Source organism: Oncorhynchus clarkii, chromosome 1, assembly GCF_045791955.1.
Source record: "Oncorhynchus clarkii lewisi isolate Uvic-CL-2024 chromosome 1, UVic_Ocla_1.0, whole genome shotgun sequence".
Classification (NCBI taxonomy): Eukaryota; Metazoa; Chordata; class Actinopteri; order Salmoniformes; family Salmonidae; genus Oncorhynchus; species Oncorhynchus clarkii.
In genome coordinates, this window is record NC_092147.1 from 48,158,843 (window position 1) to 48,180,215 (window position 21,373).

Genomic DNA, 21,373 nt, shown 5'->3' on the forward strand with positions numbered 1-21,373 from the left:
AGCCATGAGGTCAAAGGAATTGTCTGTAGAGCTCCGAGAGGATTGTTGAGGCACAGATCTGGGGAAGGGTACCAAAACATTTCTGCAGCATTGACGAATTCAAGAATACAGTGGCCTCCATCATTCTTTAATGGATGAAGTTTAGAGGCGAGGTCCACAAGAACACATTTGCATCCATCATTCTTGACCAATCGGGGGAGACAAGCCTTGGTCCGGGAGGTGACAAAGAACCTGATTGTCACTCTGACAGAGCTCCAGAGTCCCTCTGTGGAGATGGGAGAACCTTCCAGAAGGAAAACCATCTCTGCAGCACTCCACCAATCAAGCCTTTATGGTAGAGTAGGCAGACAGAAGCCACTCCTCAGTAAAAGGCACATGACAGCCCGCTTGGAGTTTTCCAAAAGGCACTTAAAGACTCTCAGACCATGAGAAACAAGATTCTCTCATCTATGAAACCAAGATCTAACTATTTGGCCTGAATACCAAGCGTCAAGTCTGGAGGAAACCTGGCACCATGCTATGGGAATGTTTTTCAGCGGCAGGGACAGGGAGATTAGTCAGGATCGAGAAAAAGGGAGCAAAGTACAGAGATCTTTGATGAAAATCTGTTCGAGAGCACTCATGGCCTCAGACTGGGGCAAAAGTTCACCTTCCATCAGGACAACGACCCTAAGCACACAGCCAAGACAACACAGAAGTGGCTTCGGGACAAGTCTCTGAAGGTCCTTGAGTGGCCCAGCCAGATCCCAGACTTGAACCCGATGGAACATCTCTTAAGAGACCTGAAAATAGCTGTGCAGCGACATTCCCCATCCAACCAATCTGCAGAGAAGAATGAGGAAAACTCCCCAAATACAGGTGTGCCAAGCTTGTAGCGTCATACCCAAGAAGACTCGAGGCTTTAATCACTGCCAAATGTGCTTCAACAAAGTACTTAGTAAGGGGTCTGAATACCTAAGTAAATGTGATATTTCTGGGGGGAGGGGGGGGGTTGTTGATACATTTGCAAAAAAATGATACCCGTTTTTGCTTTGTCATTATGGGCTATTGTGTGTAGATTGATGAGGGAGAAAACGATTTAATCCATTTTATAAAAAGGCTGCAACGTAAAAATAATTTGGGAAAAAGTCAAGAGGTCTGAATACGTTCCTGATATTGATTTGGAGACCCTTTTGCCCTCGGAACAGACCCAATTATTCCAGGCATGGACTCTACAAGTTGTTGAAAGCGCTCCACAGGGATGCTGGCCCATGTTGACTCCAATGCTTGATACACACGGGAAACTGTTGAGATTGAAAAACCCAACAGCGTTGTGGTTCTTGACACACTCAACCGGTTCGCCAGGTACCTACTACCATACCCCATTCAAAGGCAATTAAATATTTTGTCTTGCCCATTCACCCTCTGAATGACACACATACACAATCCATGTCTCAATTGTCTCGAGGCTTAAACAGCCTTATTTAACCGTTCTCTTCCCCTTCATCTTCATCTTTGCCTCTACTTAATACTCTCACTTATTACAGGAGATGACATGGTGCTGTGCAACAGTCTGATGGCCTGGAGATAGAAGTTGTTTTTCAGTCTTTTGGCTTTGATGCAGCTGTACTGTCTCTTTCCGCTAGATGGTAGGAGAGTGAACAGACCGTGACTTTGGTGTCTGAGGTTCCTTTGACACCAAGTTCGGTAAGTGTCCTGGAGGGCAGGAAGCCTGCCCCCGGTGATGCGTTGGGCTGGCCGCACCACCCTGTGGAGAGCCATTTAGTTGACGGCGGTGTAGATTCCGCATCGGTCAGGGATGCAGCCCAACAGAATGCTCTCAATGGTGCATCTATAGAAGTTTAGTAGAGGCGCTGTTGCACCTTCACCATGGTGTCAGTGTGGTGGGACCATTTCAGGTCCTCCGCGTTGAGGATAAGAGTGGCGGAGGTGTTGTTGGCTACCCTCACCACTTGAAGTCGGCCCATCAGGTAGTCTAAGACCCAGTTGCAGAGGGAGGGTTTCAGACCCAGGGCCCTGAGCTTTGAGGGGAAATGATAGCTTGCTTTACAAACCTGTGTGCATATGTTTTACTAACTAGTTATTACGTTTTAATACTAGTTATTGCTTTGAATTTGAATAGTTTGAATATGAATATTTTTCAAATCCATATTAGAAAAGTCAAACGGGAAAATGTTATTTTTCTCCTGGTTAGCCTGTTGCCTGCAAAGGTTGTTACATTGTTACAAGTAATACAAAATGGCACTTCACTTTACATTATGTTGCTTGCTCCTGGGTAAGTACATTGTCAATATATTTATATCACTTGTAACAATATTGTAATTACAGAGTGGGTTGGTAAAGATTGTTACATTTTAAGTACAATGTAACTAAGATGGTTATACCTAGTGCTCTCCTGTCTCCTAATTTGACCTAGTTTGGGTAGTGTCTGAAAAAGTTGTTACATTGTAACTGCATAGTAATTATAAAGGTTATACACTACTGGATTTTAATTTACATTAAGTTTCTTGGTTAATAACAACTATATCATACGTAACTACCTTGTTTTTACATTACACTTGAATCGGTATAGCTTTTGAGTGATAACATAACTTTACCATCTCTAAACTACTGATTTATCATATTTCAGGAATGTCCTCCAGAATATGCAAATTACAGATAAGATCACTTCAACCCAGCAGTTACCGGAAACAAATTCCAATCATATTCAGATGGTGGATCTTAATTTGATAACCCTGTTGTTGCAGTAAATGCGAACTTGTAGCGTATTCAAGGTTTATAAAAATGCTTCTAAAGTCTATAATTAACAATTTAACATGTCAAACTTGATTTGCCCTAAAGGGGCCTTTTTTGCAAGACTTAAGTCATTAATATTGTTCACTGAACTATTATACTGTCTTGATCATTTTTCATTCCAATCTGATTTTTTGGGGGATACAAACAGAATCTCAATTCATGCTGAGTCTCTGAAGTAGCCCTCATAACATCCCTCACAAGACCCTGACACCATTGTGTTCTCTCAGTTTATCCAAAGCCAGATGTCAAAGCCACTGTATGATGCTATTATATCCATTTCCTAATCTTACCAGGGACAGTTTGCCACTGTGTATAGTCCCCAGGCATCTGTTCCACCAGGGCCTGGCATTTTCCTGCCTCACGTGACACTTTTTTAAGACCAAGTGCTACACCAAAGTAGTTTGAACTTTTGCTCAATTGTGGTATAGCTAATTGTAAAATAATGACCACAACACCTGGGTTTTATTTCCTTTGTTTGAAGCATAAAGTTCTCCGTCACTGCAACAGATTTTCCTCATATTCCCCCGTGCTTCTACACCTGCATTGCTTGCTGTTTGGGGTTTTAGGCTGGGTTTCTGTACAGCACTTTGAGATATCAGCTGATGTACGAAGGGCTATATAAATAAATTTGATTTGATATGGATTGTGGAGAGATTGTTTTTGAGATCATTGTAGATCCACAATAACATCTCCAGACAGAAGCATGTCTTTTCAACGAAATATGTATTCTCAAATATTTAATTTTCTCTGTTACCTTGTGTGCACTGAACTGACATGCCTGATTGTGGATTTTTTATTATTTTATTTATTTATTTATTTAACCAGGTAGGCAAGTTGAGAACAAGTTCTCATTTACAATTGCTACCTGGCCAAGATAAAGCAAAGCAGTTCGACACGTACAACAACACAGAGTTACACATGTAGTAAAACAAACATACAGTCAATAATACAGTAGAAAAATAAATATATATACAATGTGAGCAAATGAGGTGAGATAAGGGAGGTAAAGGCAAAAAAGGCCATGGTGGCAAAGTAAATACAATATAGCAAGTAAAAAACTGGAATGGTAGATTTGCAATGGGAGAATGTGCAAAGTAGAGATCGAAATAATGGGGTGCAAAGTAGCTAAATAAATAAATAAATAAATACAGTAGGGAAAGAGGTTGTTGTTTGGGCTAAATTATAGATGGGCTATGTACAGGTGCAGTAATCTGTGAGCTGCTTAAAGCTAGTGAGGGAGATAAGTGTTTCTAGTTTCAGAGATTTTTGTAGTTCGTTCCAGTCATTGGCAGCAGAGAACTGGAAGGACAGGCGGCCAAAGGAAGAATTGGTTTTGGGGGTGACCAGAGAGACATACGTGCTACAGGTGGGTGCTGCTATGGTGACCAGCGAGCTGAGATAAGGGGGACTTTACCTAGCAGGTTAAACCTGGGACTTTACCTTTTGAAAATAGTTTTGTCCTTTGTTTAAAAAAAAGAGGGATAACAGTTTATTGCTACCACATTTATTTCTCTACTCCTTCATCTGCTTGTGTAGCATGGAGTTTCAAGCATGGCTTAGGTGTAGCTACTAACAGAGTTCTTAAAGGGACAATGTTATTAAAAGGGCAATAACATACTTAGTAATAGAAACAACATAAACATTTTATTATTATTTATATATTCATCTGTATGATAAAATTATTAATAATAACAATCAGGATTTTGTGTCCAGTGGGGTAAATGCAGATGTATAAACCCCATGCTTTTGCCTGTGTACATTTTATAGGCACTATGCTTCATCAGTTGGGGTACAGGTGATAATGCTTTTTGCTAATAGCATATCAGTGTAAATAAGTTGGTCTTAAATGCTAGGTTCGGGCGTAGCTATGTCCGACTTCGGGATCAGAATTTACACCTGTTGCAACAATCAAAATGAGACTAATGGTTGCTAAGTCTGACATAAGCAATGCACATTCATACCATCCTTGTGGCATTTCTAAACTTTGTGATGCTGTCACTTCGCCCATCACTTTGCAAAGCCCACCACTATGCATGCACGTTTTCTTAACTACAACTGGATGGATCAATAAATAATTACTGGGAGTACGAATATCACTGAATGGCGAAAATATTGGAATAAAGTAGGTTAATGCAATTGAAGGCATGTATCAAATTGTTGCTTACCGAAACTCCCAAAGTCATCCAACTGTCTTACATCATTTAAAGCAATAGCCGTGTGTGGTCAACTACACTATATACAGAAGTATGTGGACAACCCTTCAAATTAGTGGATTCGGCTATTTCAGCCACACCCATTGCTGACAGGTGTATTAAATCGAGCACACAACCATGCATTCTCCATAGACAAACATTGGCAGCAGAATGGCCCAACTGAAGAGCTCAGTGACATTCAACACGGCACCGTCATAGGATGCTACCTTTCCAAGAATTCAGTTCATACATTTTCTTCCCCACTAGAGCTCCCCCGGTCAACTGTAAGTGCTGTTATTGTGAAGTGGAAACGTCTATGAGCAACAACAGCTCAGCTGCGAAGTGGTAGGCCACACAAGCTCATAGAACGGGACTACTGAGTGCTGAAGCACGTAGCACATTAAAATCTGCTGTTTTCGGTTGCAACACTCACTACCAAGTTCCAAACTGCTTCTGGAAGCAACGTCAGCACAAGAACTCTTCGTCAGAAGCTTCATGAAATGGGTTTCCATGGCCAGGCAGACACACATATGCCTAAGATCAGCTTGTGCAATGTCAAGAGTCGGCTGGAGTGGTCTACACTGGACTCTGGAGCAGTGGAAACACATTCTCTGGAATGATGAATCACGCTTCACCATCTGGCGGTCCAACGGACAAATCTGGGTTTGGCAGATGCCAGGAGAACGCTACCTGCTCCAATGCATAGTGCCAACTGTAAAGTTTGTGGAGGAGGAATAATGGTCTGGGGAGGTTTTTCATGGTTCAGGCTAGGCCCCTTAGTTCCAGTGGAGGGAGATCTTAATGCTACAGCATACTATGACATTCTAGACGGTTCTGTGCATCCAACTTTATGGCAACAATTTGGGGAAGGCTCTTTTCTGGTTCAGTATAACAATGCCCCCATGCACAAAGCGAGGTCCATGCAGAAATGGTTTGTTGAGATCAGTGTGGAAGAACTTGACTCGTCTGCACAGATCCCTGACCTCAACCCCATCGAACACCTTTGGGATGAATTGGAATGCCGACTGCGAGCCAGGCCTAATCGCCCAACATCAGTGCCCGACTTCACCAATGCTCTTGTGGCTGAATGGAAGCAAGTCCCCACAGCAATGTTCCAACATCTAGTGGAAAGCCTTCCCAGACGTGTGGAGGCTGTTGTAGCATAAAAGGGGGGACCAACTCCATATCAATGCCATGATTTTGGAATGAGATGTTTGATGAGCAGGTTTCCACATACTTTTGGTCATGATCATTTCACCACCGTTTTTTTATTGAGACAAGTGTGGGGACTCATCTTGATATGTCAAATGTTTTTCACTGAATCTCTCTGCTTGGATATTTGGTTACAATTAGCTATATTGAGGTGAGTGCTCATGATCATAATCTTTAGTCTACCTTGTTTAGCACTGGTCAGAAGACTTTGCTACAAGTTGATTATTTTGCTCTTCACACGCGTAGTAGCCTTTATCCCAACCAAAAGCCCTTGACTTGTCGGATAATCAATCAATTTGATTTGGTATTACTGAATCTCCGTCTGTAGCATATATCCGGTTATTTTATCTCTGGCTGGTCTAATAAATAGTGGTGGTAGCTAATCTATTTGTTTGCTAATCTATCACTGATCAGAAAAGGGCAGAATGCTATAATGTAGAATAAATCAGGTGTATTATTTTGCTATCGACTCATAGGCAACTCAAAAACTATGTGGAGGTTGTGAAATATGAACACGAGACTCACATCCTTTTGAGAATATAGATTGCTATTATTTTCTGTGCGTATCATGACGACGATAGTCCCAATTTGAAAACCTACGCCTGCTCTCTACTAGGCGTATAATCTACGCCCAGTCATACCTCTAGACGGGCTTACACCCAGGTGTTGCCACAAGTCAAATTTGTAGGTCCGGCATTGAGTGCATTTTACGTTGGATGTAGAGTTATGACCCACTTACAACCAACTGGTGCGACCGCCCCTTGATAATATACACAATGCTCAAAACATTCAGAACACCTTCCTAATATTGGGTTTTTATCTGGGCTATGAGGGGGTAAGGTGTGGGTCAGGTCGGTCTGTTGCATAAGGGAATTTCCATCGAAAAGGACCCATGAGCACCAACATCTGAAGTTCATAGGAGCATGTCAAATGAAAGCTAAGAGTCTATAGTTTTGGGAAATGGCATAGATACATGTTTCACACATTTTCCATGTAAAAAAAGTGCCATAAGTTAAGACTTTGATTTATGGATAAACAGATGGAAAGGGGGTCTGAATATATAATAATAATAATAAATGCCATTTAGTAGGCGCCTTAATCCAAAGCAATTACAGTCATGTGTGCATACATTTTAGAAAACATCTACCAGAAAGTCTTAAGGTATCAGAAATACATCAAATTACAATAATGTTGACGTAAAGACCCCTACCAACTAATGTAAACATTTATATTGCATTTTGGAAAAATTGTCTACCTTCTGTAAGTTTAAGAAATACTGTCTTGTAATTCCGTGACCAAAAACCCACATCTTTAAGATATTTTCTAATTTCTCTCCCTCAGGAGGGAGGATAATGAAAGTTCACTGAAGTAACACGTAAAGGCAGACCTACCAGTTAGTTAGTGTTTTTACTGATAACAATTTTGTTTATGAATTATTTAGTGATTAAATCTCGGAATTATGTTACCAATTTGGTAACGGAATTACCCAAAAATCGGTATCAAAAATGAGGAAAATGACATTAATATCCATAATTATACATTACTGTGTAGAACAGATCAGGGACCCAGGGTGTAAATCCACTTCACTTACTGTAGTTCATTAACCAAAAGAGATTTTGGGAGCACTTCATTTGAATGGGTCCTTATTACAGTGTAATTACACATGTAATTTCACTAACATGTAGTTAATTATAACTTATCGTTACACTGTAATATCAACATGTAACTGGTGGTAATTGCAGTCTGTTATTACAGAGGTGTAACTAATGCTTGTTACAAATGGGCAAGTTTCCACTAAATTCACCAATTTAGTCTTTAGTTTCTTCTCAGCTGCATCTGATTCAGTAATGCCTGTCACAAGGTTGTAATCTCTTGTGGACAGATGTGCTGGGTGTCAGAGATTGCAAAGGTTATAGGCTCAATAAACTCTAATTACCTACCCGTGAATGCGCACTATTCAAAATCTCCACTCGTTGTTATTAGCACTTGCCCCAAAAGAGTGTAACATCTGGGTTAACTTGGTTGAGTTTACAGAGAGAGGTCAACCTCACTGACTGGGGTCTACCATATGGTTGTCATCCCAGTTTAGAATAAAATGATAACTTGTAATTAATGTGTACGTTACCCGTTATGACAACCTGAACCTCCTTGCCATCCAAGTGAGAGGATAAACCCACAAGTATACCACAGAGTACAGTAATATCTGCATAAGTACAATGCAGGTACACATGATTTAGCTACTTAAAATGAAGTGCATCTTGAATGGTACTTACTTGTAATTCATGTCTACTTATATAGCCTGAAAACCTGGCCCTTATTTTAAGGCTTCCGGAAGCGGCCATCCAAGTGGGAGGATAAACACTCTAGTACACCAGAGTACATGTAATATCTGTATAAGTACAATGCAATTAATAGGTGTTAGACAGGATTTAGCTTGTTAAAATTGATGATATCTTGAGGGGTACTTACTTAGAATTATTATGTACCTACAAAGTACGTTACCTTTTCTGACAATCTAATCATCAGCTTCTGAATGCACCGTCCAAGTAAGAAAATAAACACAGTAATAAACCACGGAGAACATATCTGTAATATCGGAATAAGTACAAGATTGTTGCTGGTTACACAGGATTTAGCTATTTTAAAGTATGTGTAACTTTATAGTGAGCTATGATCAATATCTATATAATTACTTATTTATAACTCATTACCAAGTGAAAATACCTACAAACAAAAGATGAGCTTCTACTTTAGTCAACCTTATTGCAACATGTTAAAATACCTTACATATCTTACGAGATAATACAGATTTGTATTGTTAGATTAACATTTGTATTAATTAGATTAAACAAAGATATAGGCCTATAACACAAAAACAACTATTCTAGTGGTGACTCAAATCTTTAGCCTAAATTATGGTGAGTAGCCTAGATAGCTAGCTAATTTAGAAATATGGGATTGTCTTTTTCTTTCCTTTTTAACATTACAAGTAACAATGGACAACTCTGTCTCTGACCTCATCTGTTCCTTTCTTGTAAGCATTTTCCCACCTTGGAGTCTGAGACCTTGTGGGAATCTGTGGTAGAGAAGATGAATGTATGACAATTTAGCATAGACACTATTCATTACCCCTAGTTATCATCCTCATGATTTCTGTAGTTTATGCACATAGCTAGCTAGTTTTCACGTTATCCAGCTAGCAACAATAGTGTTTGTGTTGACACAAGTAACTAGCTAACAGTGCATTGGGATGGTATCGGAAACATTTTTACATTTAACAAGCATGGTAACAAGCATTTGTTATTACACCCCTGTAATTACAGACTGCAATTATCACCAGTTACATGTTGTTATTACAGTGTACCTGAGGTATTGAACTTAATTACAATACTTGTTACAGTGTATTTACACATGTAATTGCACTGTAATAAGAACCCGTTAAAATAAAGTGTTAGCGAGATTATTTCAAACGCAAGGTGTCATGTCACAGCTGACACCCCATTCTTTCTTTAGACATCGTTGAATCTTAATTCGGCGCAGATATTTAACAGTTAATCGCCTGAGGGAAATTTGACCATAATTCCATTACCAAAGTTTGCATCTGCAACTTTATATCACTAAATTAGTTTTTGTACATTTTTCAGTGGCGATTGTTAAAAGTAGTCCTTGTTCAAAGAGTTTTATGGTTTGTTAAACTTTAAAATCAATTAGGTTTTTTTGGCATACATTTAAAAGTGAAAATACTGGGTCAAAGCGTAATTCCGTTACTGTGGAATTGCCCATAACATGCTCAGACTGTCATGGGGGAAAGGGTGACAGGGGCGAGGGAATGCCCCAGGGGTGAGGAAATGCCCCAGGGGTGAGGTGTAGACAGACTGTCACACAGGCCTCCCTGGAACACTACAGGCATTAGTCATTAGACAGTGAAAGGCCTGGTCTGGATACCAAGGCTGCAATTCAGAAGATTGAAGTGGGCCAATTAGATAATAACAAAAGAGAAGCATCCAAGTTAGCTGATGACAACCATATAATGTCAAGCTGTGTCTCGAAAGGACTAGAGCACTAATGGTCTGTCACCGTCTATTTTACGGAGCCTAGTGTTTGAAGACAGACTTCTAAGGGAACAGTATCATCACCATGGTGAAAATAAAGTTGTGTGGATCGTGCTCTTCTCTTCTCATGCCTAGGATGTTTTTTAAGTGTCAGGTTGCTACCTTTGATCAACTAAGATCAGCCTAAGGGTTAACTTTTGTGGATTATATCTAATTAAATCATTTATTTTAAAATGCTGTATACACATTTTTATGTTTTTTTCTATAGAAATGATTGTTTATCATATTTTATTCATAGATTTTAGATGTGTATAAGAATGTGTTTTTTTTGCAAAACGCTATATATTCATTGTTTAGCTGGAATTAAGTGTTGGTATCCTGTATATTTTACTGTGATATGTCTTACCCAATTATCTAAAGATGAATGCACTTACAGTAAGTTGCTCTGGATAAGATCATCTACTAAATTACTCAAATGTAAAATGTTGTACATACAAATCTCATATTACTGTATTGAATTATAAAAAGTATAATATTTGTCACAAATGTATCATTTGTACTGTTCTCTATAAAACAATTATCAGTGAGTCAGGTGGAAAAGTAGCATTTTGCCCACTAAAAATACATGATTGTCTCTGTCACGACTTCTACCGAAGTCGGTTCCTCTCCTTGTTTGGGGGTCGACGTCACCGGTCTTCTAGCCATCGCCGATTCATTTTCCATTTGTTTTGTCTTGTTTTCCCACACACCTGGTTTTCATTCCCTCATTACGTGTTGTGTATTTAACCCTCTGTTCCCCCCATGTCTTTGTGTGGTATTGTTTGTTTGGTGCGCGTCTGGTTTTGTACCCAAGTTGTTATTTTCTTGATGCCATTGGTTTTGGAATTAAACTGCTCCCGCTATTACCTAGTTCTGCTCTCCTGCGTTTGACTTTCCTGCCACCAGTTACGCACCCCTTACATTCTCTGAAACAAAACCATCAAGTGACAGATTTTAAACAAATACAGTACGTCTGTCATTTAACAACCCCATGCCATAATTAGATAGTGAAAAAACACACCAATCTATTTAAGAATGTCTTTAAAACAATAAAAGCTAATATACCAACATTTCTGAAAATGGATATATAGCATTTTGAAATGAAACTCTTCAATTGTAGGCAACAGCTAGTTACGCTAACAGAATATTTATCTGTAGACATTTCTCATGATGTTGTGTGTTTGTCTTTCTTGGTTTTCAGATTTGGATACGCATCTGTGTCCATTTATTGGTGTGCACCACATTTGGAGTTCACTCAAGTGAATTTGGAGATGCTGTAACAGATGACATCACAAGCATTTCACTATTGGTAAGGTCCTCGGAAGTACTTACTACCTCAAGCCACCAAAACTGCAAATTAAAGCTCTTTGGCTAATGCTCTTATTGCATTTAGCTGTCTCGATCCAGTTACTGCCAGTATGTAGTTTTATTCTCAACCAGGGATACTTTCGAAATCAACCATTAGGCTTATGCGTAACATTGTTGCAATGCCAGTTGCACATAATTCATTTGAACTTTATACTTTGATACATTGATCCATTTAGATTCAGTCATTGTTTCCTAATACCACTTATTATTCTAATGGGTATTGTAATGCAGTTGGACTTCCTGCATTAGCATTAGTGTTGTCACGATACCGGAATTTTTACTTCGATACCGATACCAGGTTTAATATCGCAATACTCGATACCATCATGATACCACAGCAAAACAGGCGTATTAGCCAAAGTCACAGAATGGCTCTTGATCCAGACAGATACATTCCGCTACTGCTCTCTTCAATAGTTGGGAATCTTTTGAGTTCAATATCATTACATTTTAAATTTGATGTCAACATGTTTCAGGGCCAGCTATGTTTGCATCAATGAATAAATAATACAATTAATTTGGCTTTGTTTTTACCAATCTAACTAAATAACCTAATGGGAATAATTTATTTGAATAGTAAATCTTTATTGATAAACTGGGAAATCAAGATGTAGTCTAGGCGGTCTATCCACAATACATATATATACAATATATATTCAATAGGATATATGCATATTGTACATTCATTGAGTTTTGAGCTTGTTTTCGTTGCTTTCATATGGCTACAGATAACAGACAATCTGTTTCCCTTCCATTTGGGACTTATTTTATTATACCGATCAACAAAATGTTCATAGAAGTAGCAATCTCTTCTTTTATAAAAGTGCCCGCTGTCTCTTTAAATCCAGTAATGACGTCATTCATGATGAGTCACACGCCCACACAGTCAGTTTAGTGCTGGGGGAAGAGACGTGACAGACGAAGGGGGAAAGTATCTTTGGGATGGAGATGATTAAGTGAATTAATAAAGTTTTTGGTGACAATTAGCTTTGAAATCATCATATTTTGCATCACAAACAAAGTACTAGGATAGTGAATTGATTTCAGCGTCATCTGTAAGCTAGCAAGGAAAGTTAGCCTACAAAGCTGGAAGCTACTGGTATCATCTTGTATGGTAAGGTTTTCTAGCCTGTATGAACATTGTTTTACAATAAGTAATTAACAGTATCAACATTTCAACATGCCTTGTTGCATTATTAAAGTGTGTTAACTTTTGTCCAGCATGAGTGGGGAGCCAACATGTTGCATGAATGGTGCGCTTGTGCTAAGGGGACATCGGCTGCACTGACAGGCAGACTTGATCCTCTCAATCAGTATACGACATGAGACACATTTGAGAAAAGTGACGACAGTAACAGTTTTTCATGCTCTAGTATCAAAAAAGTACAGATGTTTTGATATACTGTGCAACACTAATTTGCATTAATGTAAATCAGTAGTTTGGTAACAAACATTTCTGGTAAAAAGTTTTGATATTGTCTGTTTTTGAACAGAAACAAAATATACCTAAAGATTACAAGATTCCTGTGACATATATTCCAAAAGAAGTGGTAAGATGTTGTTTTCTTCTCAATAGCATGATTACACTATTATAACTTCAAATGTTTGTATTTCCTAGAAAATATAATTGATTGTCTGTGATGCCTGAATTTTTTTAGAGGGTGGACTATCATTTTTAAATGTCAAAACTGTCCAGTAGCCATGATTCTTATGTCCTGATTATTGTTTTCTTTTTCAGGGTGGAATGTGTTGGGTCACGCTAAATGTTTTCCACTTGGAACTCAGTTTACGAGGATTAGCAGACAAGTTTGGAAACATTTCATCCAACAAATATAATATCAGCATATTGATCGAAATGCTGAAAGAGACGCGATATCACATGAAGAACTTGGTACGTTTGGTGCTTTGGTTCTAATACTAATAATGTAACTGCGATAGCTACTATGACAGGTTTATTTTGATGAGGACACATGTTCAAGGCTATTCAAAAATGCACCTTTGAATTGCATTACTGTACATATAATATTTATGATACCAATATGTCATTACCAATTACAATTATTGCAATAAGCATACCACCCATAGTGCAATGGGTTAGTTGAACGCGTCAACTACTTCAAAACATTGAAGACTGAATTGGCTAAGGACTTGTTGGATAGAGGCTTTGACTGGGATGACTACCTAGCTGCTTCTAGTGGAGCTGGCCAATAACACATACATTCATGCAATTCTTTCTGGCCAATTGACATGAAATATAGAAATACAAGAGACTAGAATAAATTAATAAACAAGTTTACAAAAGTTCTTAGCACAAATATCCCAGTGACCACATCAGCTCACATCTGAGTTGTCAGCAATAATGTCTTGTGAGGACTGGGTCATCTGTCAGGTAGATCAGGTATTCACAAAGGGACCTGGGGATCTCTTGTAGTCTCATGAGAGTGAATAAATATGTTCGTAATGCAGATGTAATAAATTGTTAAAGCATATTACTCATATTAACTTCGCTCATAATCCAATAGGGATAGTTAAGTCCCCCTTGTCCTATATGTCTTAATTTTGGGCTCAAACATCTCTGCCCAGCTGTGTTCTTTGAAATATTTGCTGCATCGCTAAATGAGAGCACCATTGGGAGGGGGAAAGTTAAAGCTAACATGCTTATGTTTTTAATTTCACATCATTGAGATTATTTGTTCCTTTTTTTATCCATAGGAGGTGATCACGTCTGATTTTGAGTGCCACTATAGAGACGAGAAATGGCAGACAGGACACTATTTTCAGTTTGTTGAAGATTTTCTAAACACGGCCCGTTCGAATAGAGATTCGCCAGAAGAATGCGATCCACCTCCCTGTCCAACAACAACAAAGGCATCAGCAACTACAATAACAACACAATACCCCACATCAGGTAAATGTTGAAGTGTTTTTTTAAGTGTAAATGTTATCTTACATCATTGTTGCATTCGCTCATATTCAGATAGTGGTCAATGCTGATATGTTCATAGGAGTCAGCTCTGTTTCGATCTTGTTAAGTCGTCTAAAATATAATGTGGTGGTTATCATATGCCAGAATTAAAAACAACTATTTGTCTTCTTTGGTGGATGGGCACCAGTACCTCTCCATTAACCCTCCTGCTGTGTTCCTGTCGATTTTGACCGATTTACAAGTTCTCTCTGAAAAATAGTATATCATTTGTTTTGTGGCCTTGCTCACAATTCATTCTGTGGCAGCACAATGACCAAACGATATACTGTATGTGAGGCTCTTGATAATATCTTTGATCATGACACTGGTGAGGAGGAGAGAGTCCTTGTTAAACTTTGACACAAAGTCTGTGATAAATAGCACAATATGTTTCATCTAAGTATTTGTTTTTGTCAAACTAATCGATACATTATGCTTTTTTAAACTCATAAACGAGTTGTATGAGCTCAGATCATTGAGTCCTACAGGTCATAAATTGCAAATAGAAGTTCAAAACTTGTAGTGTTCATAAGAACTTAAGTTGATAAAAAGATCTAACACAACATTAGCTGATAATATATGTATTATCTCACAGACATAATTCAAACGGTTTTAGAAACTTCAGTGTTTTCTATCCAAATCTACTAATAATATGCATATATTAGCAACTGGGCCTGAGTAACAGGCAGTTTACTCTGAGCACCTTATTCATCCAAGCTACTCAATACTGCCCCCCAGTCCCAAAGAAGTTAAATAAAGGTGAAATAAAAAAAATATATATATTACAATTATTTGCCAGCTTTCAAATACAAATGGTTTGAATGGTCCGATTCCTCTGCTTGCACCTTTTCGATAACATTTCTGTCCCTACAGGGAAAGAGCCTCTGAGGTTCCTGCCAGAAGTAGTGGAGAGAAGCCTCCTGTCACTACTTGTAATTCCTATTGCGGCCATCGTGTTTCTGTTTGTGTGGAAGGTGAGCTGTTCTTTGACACTGAGGACCTGCAACTTAAAACCTGACTGTTGGCAATTGTCAATCTCTTTGATTGCAAGTAAATTTTTTGGTCTTTGATGGTTGTTTTGTCTGTGACTGTGGGTGTTTCTTTCCCAGTAACTTTCCCAGTAACTGCTACTTTGACTTCTCTTTTGTATTTTTGTTAGGGAATTTTACTTTGTTTGTGTTTGTGGGTTAACATGGGTTTCATTGGTGTTTTAAGGTCCAACGCAGCCTTTTTTAAATATGAAATAATTTCTGGTTAACAATTAAATACGTTACTGTGATTGTTTTAAATGAAAATAGTAACAAATAAACAAAAATAGCTTTTTAGCAAAGAGTATTTTCTCAAGCAAGAATTTAGCTAGGACTGTCTGGGAGTTGTCTGGTTGGGGAGGGGAAAACTATATGTTGTTGGCAGAGAGGTTTGGAACTCTTTCTTATCCGTTTATTAACTAATTTAAAGCATGGCGATGTCACCAGGCAGGCCAAAACTACATCCCACCATAACAAGTAGACATTTCAGGTGGTCTTTTCAAACAACTATCATAATTTTCACAATTGCACAGTATTATTCCAATCTCAGTGTGGAAATACATATACAGTACAACACAGGAAATTACGTTTTTGAATGCACTGGGCATTTAACAAAGTATTACTCTTATCTAACAGGTGAAATCCAGGAGCAACCAACATCAATCAGATGAACTGAAAGCAGTGGAAGGAGGCCTCTTCACAGGAACAGAAGAGAGTTTGGCACCTCCACTAGATGACATTTCTGAAAAGTAAAGACATTCACTCATCTGTTTAATTGAATCTATCAATTCACTGATCTTAATATCTGACAGGTTTGCGTGTGCCAAAATAATTTAGTTTTGTGGTGAGGTGAATTTGTATCTAGATATGTCAATATATTTATGCTACATGTTTTGTCCATTACAGGAACCGATTGAACATCATTGAGGCAGTGTAATTGTTCAATCCTTGGAAATTGGTGAGATTTTTCATATCAATGTGACCTCAGAGATGGAAACCATATTTGACAACAAAGAGTATGGAACTAGGATAATTATTCTTAACACGCTATATGTAAAGATTAACACTAATTTACTATACATCCACTTCTTTCTCTCTCTCTTAGGTGTACAGAGGAGTCATCTAAGAAAGAGCGAGCAAACATAAAACTACATTTCTTACGGTGAAAGACTTGCTTCTTTCCTGTCCAGAAACTGACAGTCTTCTCATACCAGAACCAGATAATGGCACACAAAAATGTGCTGTCTTATCACTCCTGCAATAAGCTGGGAGTTGTTCTTGCGAGAGTATATTAACCTGTCATCTACTATCAAATTTCATCAAATGAAGCTGAAAAGGAGAGTGTGATTCTCATGGAAACATCTGGAGATTCCAATAACTGTTCAAAACACAGTGAACTTCACGGGACAATGTTGGTTTCACAAGCACTCCCCCGTTTGCACTTTTTGTAGGTTTGGCTGGAGCATGGACACTGGTTCTACTCAAGAACGCAGCATAGAACAAACACCTATAAATGGCTTTCTTTCATTAGGACTGAAGCATAAATGACTACCTCTAGTCGCCCTGCCCTCACTTTCCTCAACTTCTTCTCAGCAGCATTCCACTCCACTTCCTTCTCCATCTTGGTTTCCATTGGACGTTCCCTGAGAATCTATTTTGAAATGAGTTATCTAGAAATATTCTCAGATTTAACCATCTGTTTTATTTGATGTTTTTGGCTATGTACGTACGGAAGGGATGAGGTTGTGTGATGTATTTATTTATTTGCTTACTCGGAATGCTGACAGCATAATATTGCTGCAGTTGGAGAAAGAAACTGTCAGTGATTCAGCTCATCTATAGAAATACTAAATGAGCAGGAAAAGGTCTACGAGGGTGGTTTATAAAGACTACATAACTCATTATTCTGCAATGCATAAAGCCTCCTTAAACAGCACACTGGAATCTATAAACACATGCGTTATCTATATTAAGACAGCCATAGAATGATGTATGTATGATGGTGTTGTTAATTGCTTATGAATGGATTGTATGAAAGGCTTTTGTTGGAGTTGTAAATGTAAAAAATAATGTGCTACTTTGACTAACTTTCATTTATCCCATTATATACAGTAAAAAATGATTGTCCCTATAGCAATCAATGGTAGATCAAGGGTAAATCTTACATATCCATATTGATTTAGATCAGACATTGAGGATCTGATAACGCAAGGTTTTTCTATGCCCTCAATGCACAAGAAAGAGGTGGTCTAGCCTCAAGTAAACCAGTTTTGCATCAGATTCTGCAATTACATTATAACTCCGCTCTGGTATGTTGCAGCCTCACCACCCATAAGGTATATTATGTATGTTGCATGTACACAGCTGTACAGTTTAACAATGTGTTAAAGTGGTTCAAAGCTATGAATTGAAATTGAGCCAAGAAACATTTTTACTTGAACAATATACTTGTCACTCCAGTAACCAAGTACCCTAATGAATTGTGTTCCAAATAACCTTCAGTAACCTATACAGAAAGTGAGCTAAAAAAAAATATTTCTGAGGTAACAATATTACAAAATGTTCTTAACACGCACATCAAAAGCCAGAATATATCAAAGTTTGTAGAGGACCAGACTCTAAAACTCACCATTGTTTAGAAAAGTGATATGATCTGTGAGGACAGTGTCTAGCAGTTTATCCACTGTCTATCAAATCGTGTGGTACTCTTGTTGTATTCAGCAACTCAGGCTACGATATTGCAGCATAATTATGAAGATTAGTCTGATAAAAGTAGGGTCCGCAGTCATGGCCATCATTCTATTATACCCAAAATGTTTTGTATGACATTTCACCAACTTATCAGGAGACTACTAAGAATTGAGGCAAACCGTTGAAAAAAACAGCACCATGGAGGACCTGAGACCAAGAACCCGTCTCATTGATAGGTCCGTCTCATTGATAGGTGTTGGTTGTCTCTGTGACCATGAACCAATTGTATAGAAAGTGCTAGAAAGTGTTGTGGACCATACCTAGAGAGTGTTGAATCATTGCCCAACTGGTTGTAATGAGCTCACACCAATGGAAACAACTTGTGTTGTCATTGTGGCCCTTATATGTTAACCCATTACCCTCATTTCAATACACAATTTTGATACTATCCAAACAAATGGACCCTAAGCCTAAGTGTAAACCATATTAAATATCAGGACACAGTCAGAGCAATAACCCTCCTTCATTTGAACACTTATACTCCACAACACTGAGCTCTTATAACGCAATTCTACACTAAATAACATGTGACAGAAAAATGCATTAAACTCCAGTTTAATTTAGAAAATCCTGCCTGCATGTAATGTTTTAGCTGTTGTACTATTTTTATAGGAAACGGTTCAAATGGTAAAACCTGTTTATTTCACCAAGTGTATTTGGGACATTTTCCTCTTGCACTTTTCTGTTAGAAGAGTGTTTTTATCATGCGAAATGGAGTGTAGGTAAAAATAAAATAAAAAACACATTGGTGTTCATAAAGTGACCGTTTCAGCATGAGCAGCTGAAAATGCTTGGTGTGAGTAAGTGTTGTTTTATTTTTCATATCCCCCTTGATACAATAAAAAAACGTAAAAAATTGCCACAACAAAACATTCATGTAAGCTTTTAAAGAGTTAACTTCAGAAGCTTTGCAGGTGTTTTACATATTGTATGAATATTGCAATGAGTTGAAACATGGTTTAAGCTGTGAACAGAAATGTGGTGGAATCACCTATGTTCTTGTCCGTCTTAGAGCCTATGAACACAGAGCTATAGGTCTGCGTCCCAAATAGCACCCTATTCCCTATGTACGGTGCATTCGGAAAGTATTCAGACCCCTTTTCCACATTTTGTTACATTACAGCCTTATTTTAAAATTGATTAAATATATTTTTCCCCTTATCAATCGACACACAATACCCCATAATGACAAAGCAAAAACAGATTTTTATACAAAATGCATACAAAAAAAAACAGACATAACATTTATATAAGTATTGACCCTTAACTCAGTACTTTGTTGAAGCACCTTTGGCAGCAATTACAGCCTTGAGTCTTCTTGGGTATGACTCTTCAAGCTTGGCACACCTGTATTTGGCGAGTTTCTCATATTCTTCTCTGCAGATCCTATCAAGCTCTGTCAGGTTGGATGGGGAGCGTCGCTGCACAGCTTTTTTCAGGTCTCTCCAGAGATGTTAGATTGGGTTCAAGTCCGGGTTCCGGCTGGGCCACTCAAGATCATTCAGAGACTTGTCCCAAAGCCACTCCTGTGTTGTCTTGGCTGTGTGCTTAGGGTCATTGTCCTGTTGGAAGGTGAACTTTCGCCCCAGTCTGAAGTCCTGCGCAAACTGGATTAGGTTTTGATCAAGGATCTCTTGGTACTTTGCCTTTCCCTCGATCCTGACTAGGCTCCCAGTCCCTGCCGCTGAAAAACATCCCCACAGCATGCTGCTGCCACCAATCTTGCTTTCATCAGACCAGATAATCTTGTTTCTAATGTAACAAAATGTCAAAGTCAAGGGGTCTGAATACACTGTAGTTCACTATATAGGGAATAGGGTGCTATTTTGGATGTCTTTCCACGGAGCCTCAACAGCCCTGCAGTCCATAGTGAAGAGAGCAAGAGTGAGCAGCATACCACCATGCATCCCACTGCTGGCTTGCCTAAACTAAGCAGAGTTGGTCTTGGATGTGAGACCAGATGCTGCTGGAAGTGGTGGTGGAGAGGCTAGTAGGTGGTCAAATCAAATCAAAGTTTATTTGTCACGTGCGCCGAATACAACAGGTGTAGACCTTACAGTGAAATTCTTACTTACAGGCTCTAACCAATAGTGCAAAAAAGGTGTTAGGTGAACAGTAGGTAAGTAAAGGTACTCTTTCCTCTGGTCTAAAAAATATCTCAATGCCCCAGGGGGGCAGTGATTGGCGACATTTCCCTGTGTAGGTTGCCGTCTTTCGGATGGGATGTTAAATGAGTGTCCTGACTCTCTGTGGTTACTAAAGATCCCATGGGACTTATCGTAAGAGTATAGGTGTTAATCCTGGTGTCCTGGCTAAAGTCCCAATCTGGTCCTCATACCATCATCCCCAGCTTCCAATTGGCTCATTCCTCTCCCTTGTAACCATTCCCCAGGTCGTTGCTCTAAATGAGAATGTGTTCTCAGTCAACTTACCTGGTAAAATAACGGTAAAATTAAAGAGCCTTAAATATGTTATGGTATCAGTTCTGATATGTTCTTTAGCTTATTTTGGTTGAAAATATAGCTGTGCCCTGAACAGTGGTGTTTAGCTTAGTCTCCCACCATCAAAATATAATTCCATATTTCTAATGTTAAAATTTTAATTGAGGAATTCTGTGTCTATGTGTTCCAGGAAGTAAATCTGGGTGCCAAAAGAAAACGTAATTGTGACCCAGGCGAAAGCTGGGCAACACTCTACTGTTTACTGTATTATTGTATAAATGAAAACAGACATATGATGATATGAATAAAGTACACTTATCCAAATATGCAGTGTTGCTGAGTTGTATTTGCTGATCATTATATAAAAGTTGATATAAAGAAATGCGGTATACCTTGTAGAGCAAAGGAAATATATATATATATAGTACCAGTCAAAGGTTTGGACACACCTACTCATTCAAGGGTTTTTCTTTATTTTTACTATTTTCTACATTGTAGAATAATAGTGAAGACATAAAACTATGAAGTA

The 21,373-nt window shown here is 38.5% G+C and overlaps 1 protein-coding gene across 2 annotated transcripts in view; it reads left to right on the forward strand.

Annotated features, from left to right (window-relative positions):
- The window catches only part of LOC139408305 (kit ligand-like), a 38,518-nt gene extending 17,350 nt beyond the window's left edge, over positions 1-21,168 (forward strand). Inside the window, exons 2-10 of one of the 2 annotated variants that reach the window (XR_011634273.1) lie at positions 11,493-11,600; positions 13,153-13,209; positions 13,398-13,550; positions 14,372-14,567; positions 15,498-15,598; positions 16,289-16,401; positions 16,559-16,610; positions 16,758-19,438; positions 20,221-21,168. Coding sequence is in view for 1 of the 2 variants with exons in the window: in XM_071152026.1 (XP_071008127.1) it covers positions 11,493-11,600; positions 13,153-13,209; positions 13,398-13,550; positions 14,372-14,567; positions 15,498-15,598; positions 16,289-16,401; positions 16,559-16,589 (759 nt within the window). In the remaining variant the exon portion in view is untranslated. Of the gene's footprint in view, positions 1-11,492; positions 11,601-13,152; positions 13,210-13,397; positions 13,551-14,371; positions 14,568-15,497; positions 15,599-16,288; positions 16,402-16,558; positions 16,611-16,757 lie in introns of both variants that reach the window. The other variant, XM_071152026.1, reaches the window with a different exon arrangement.
- The last annotated feature ends 205 nt before the right edge of the window (positions 21,169-21,373 follow it).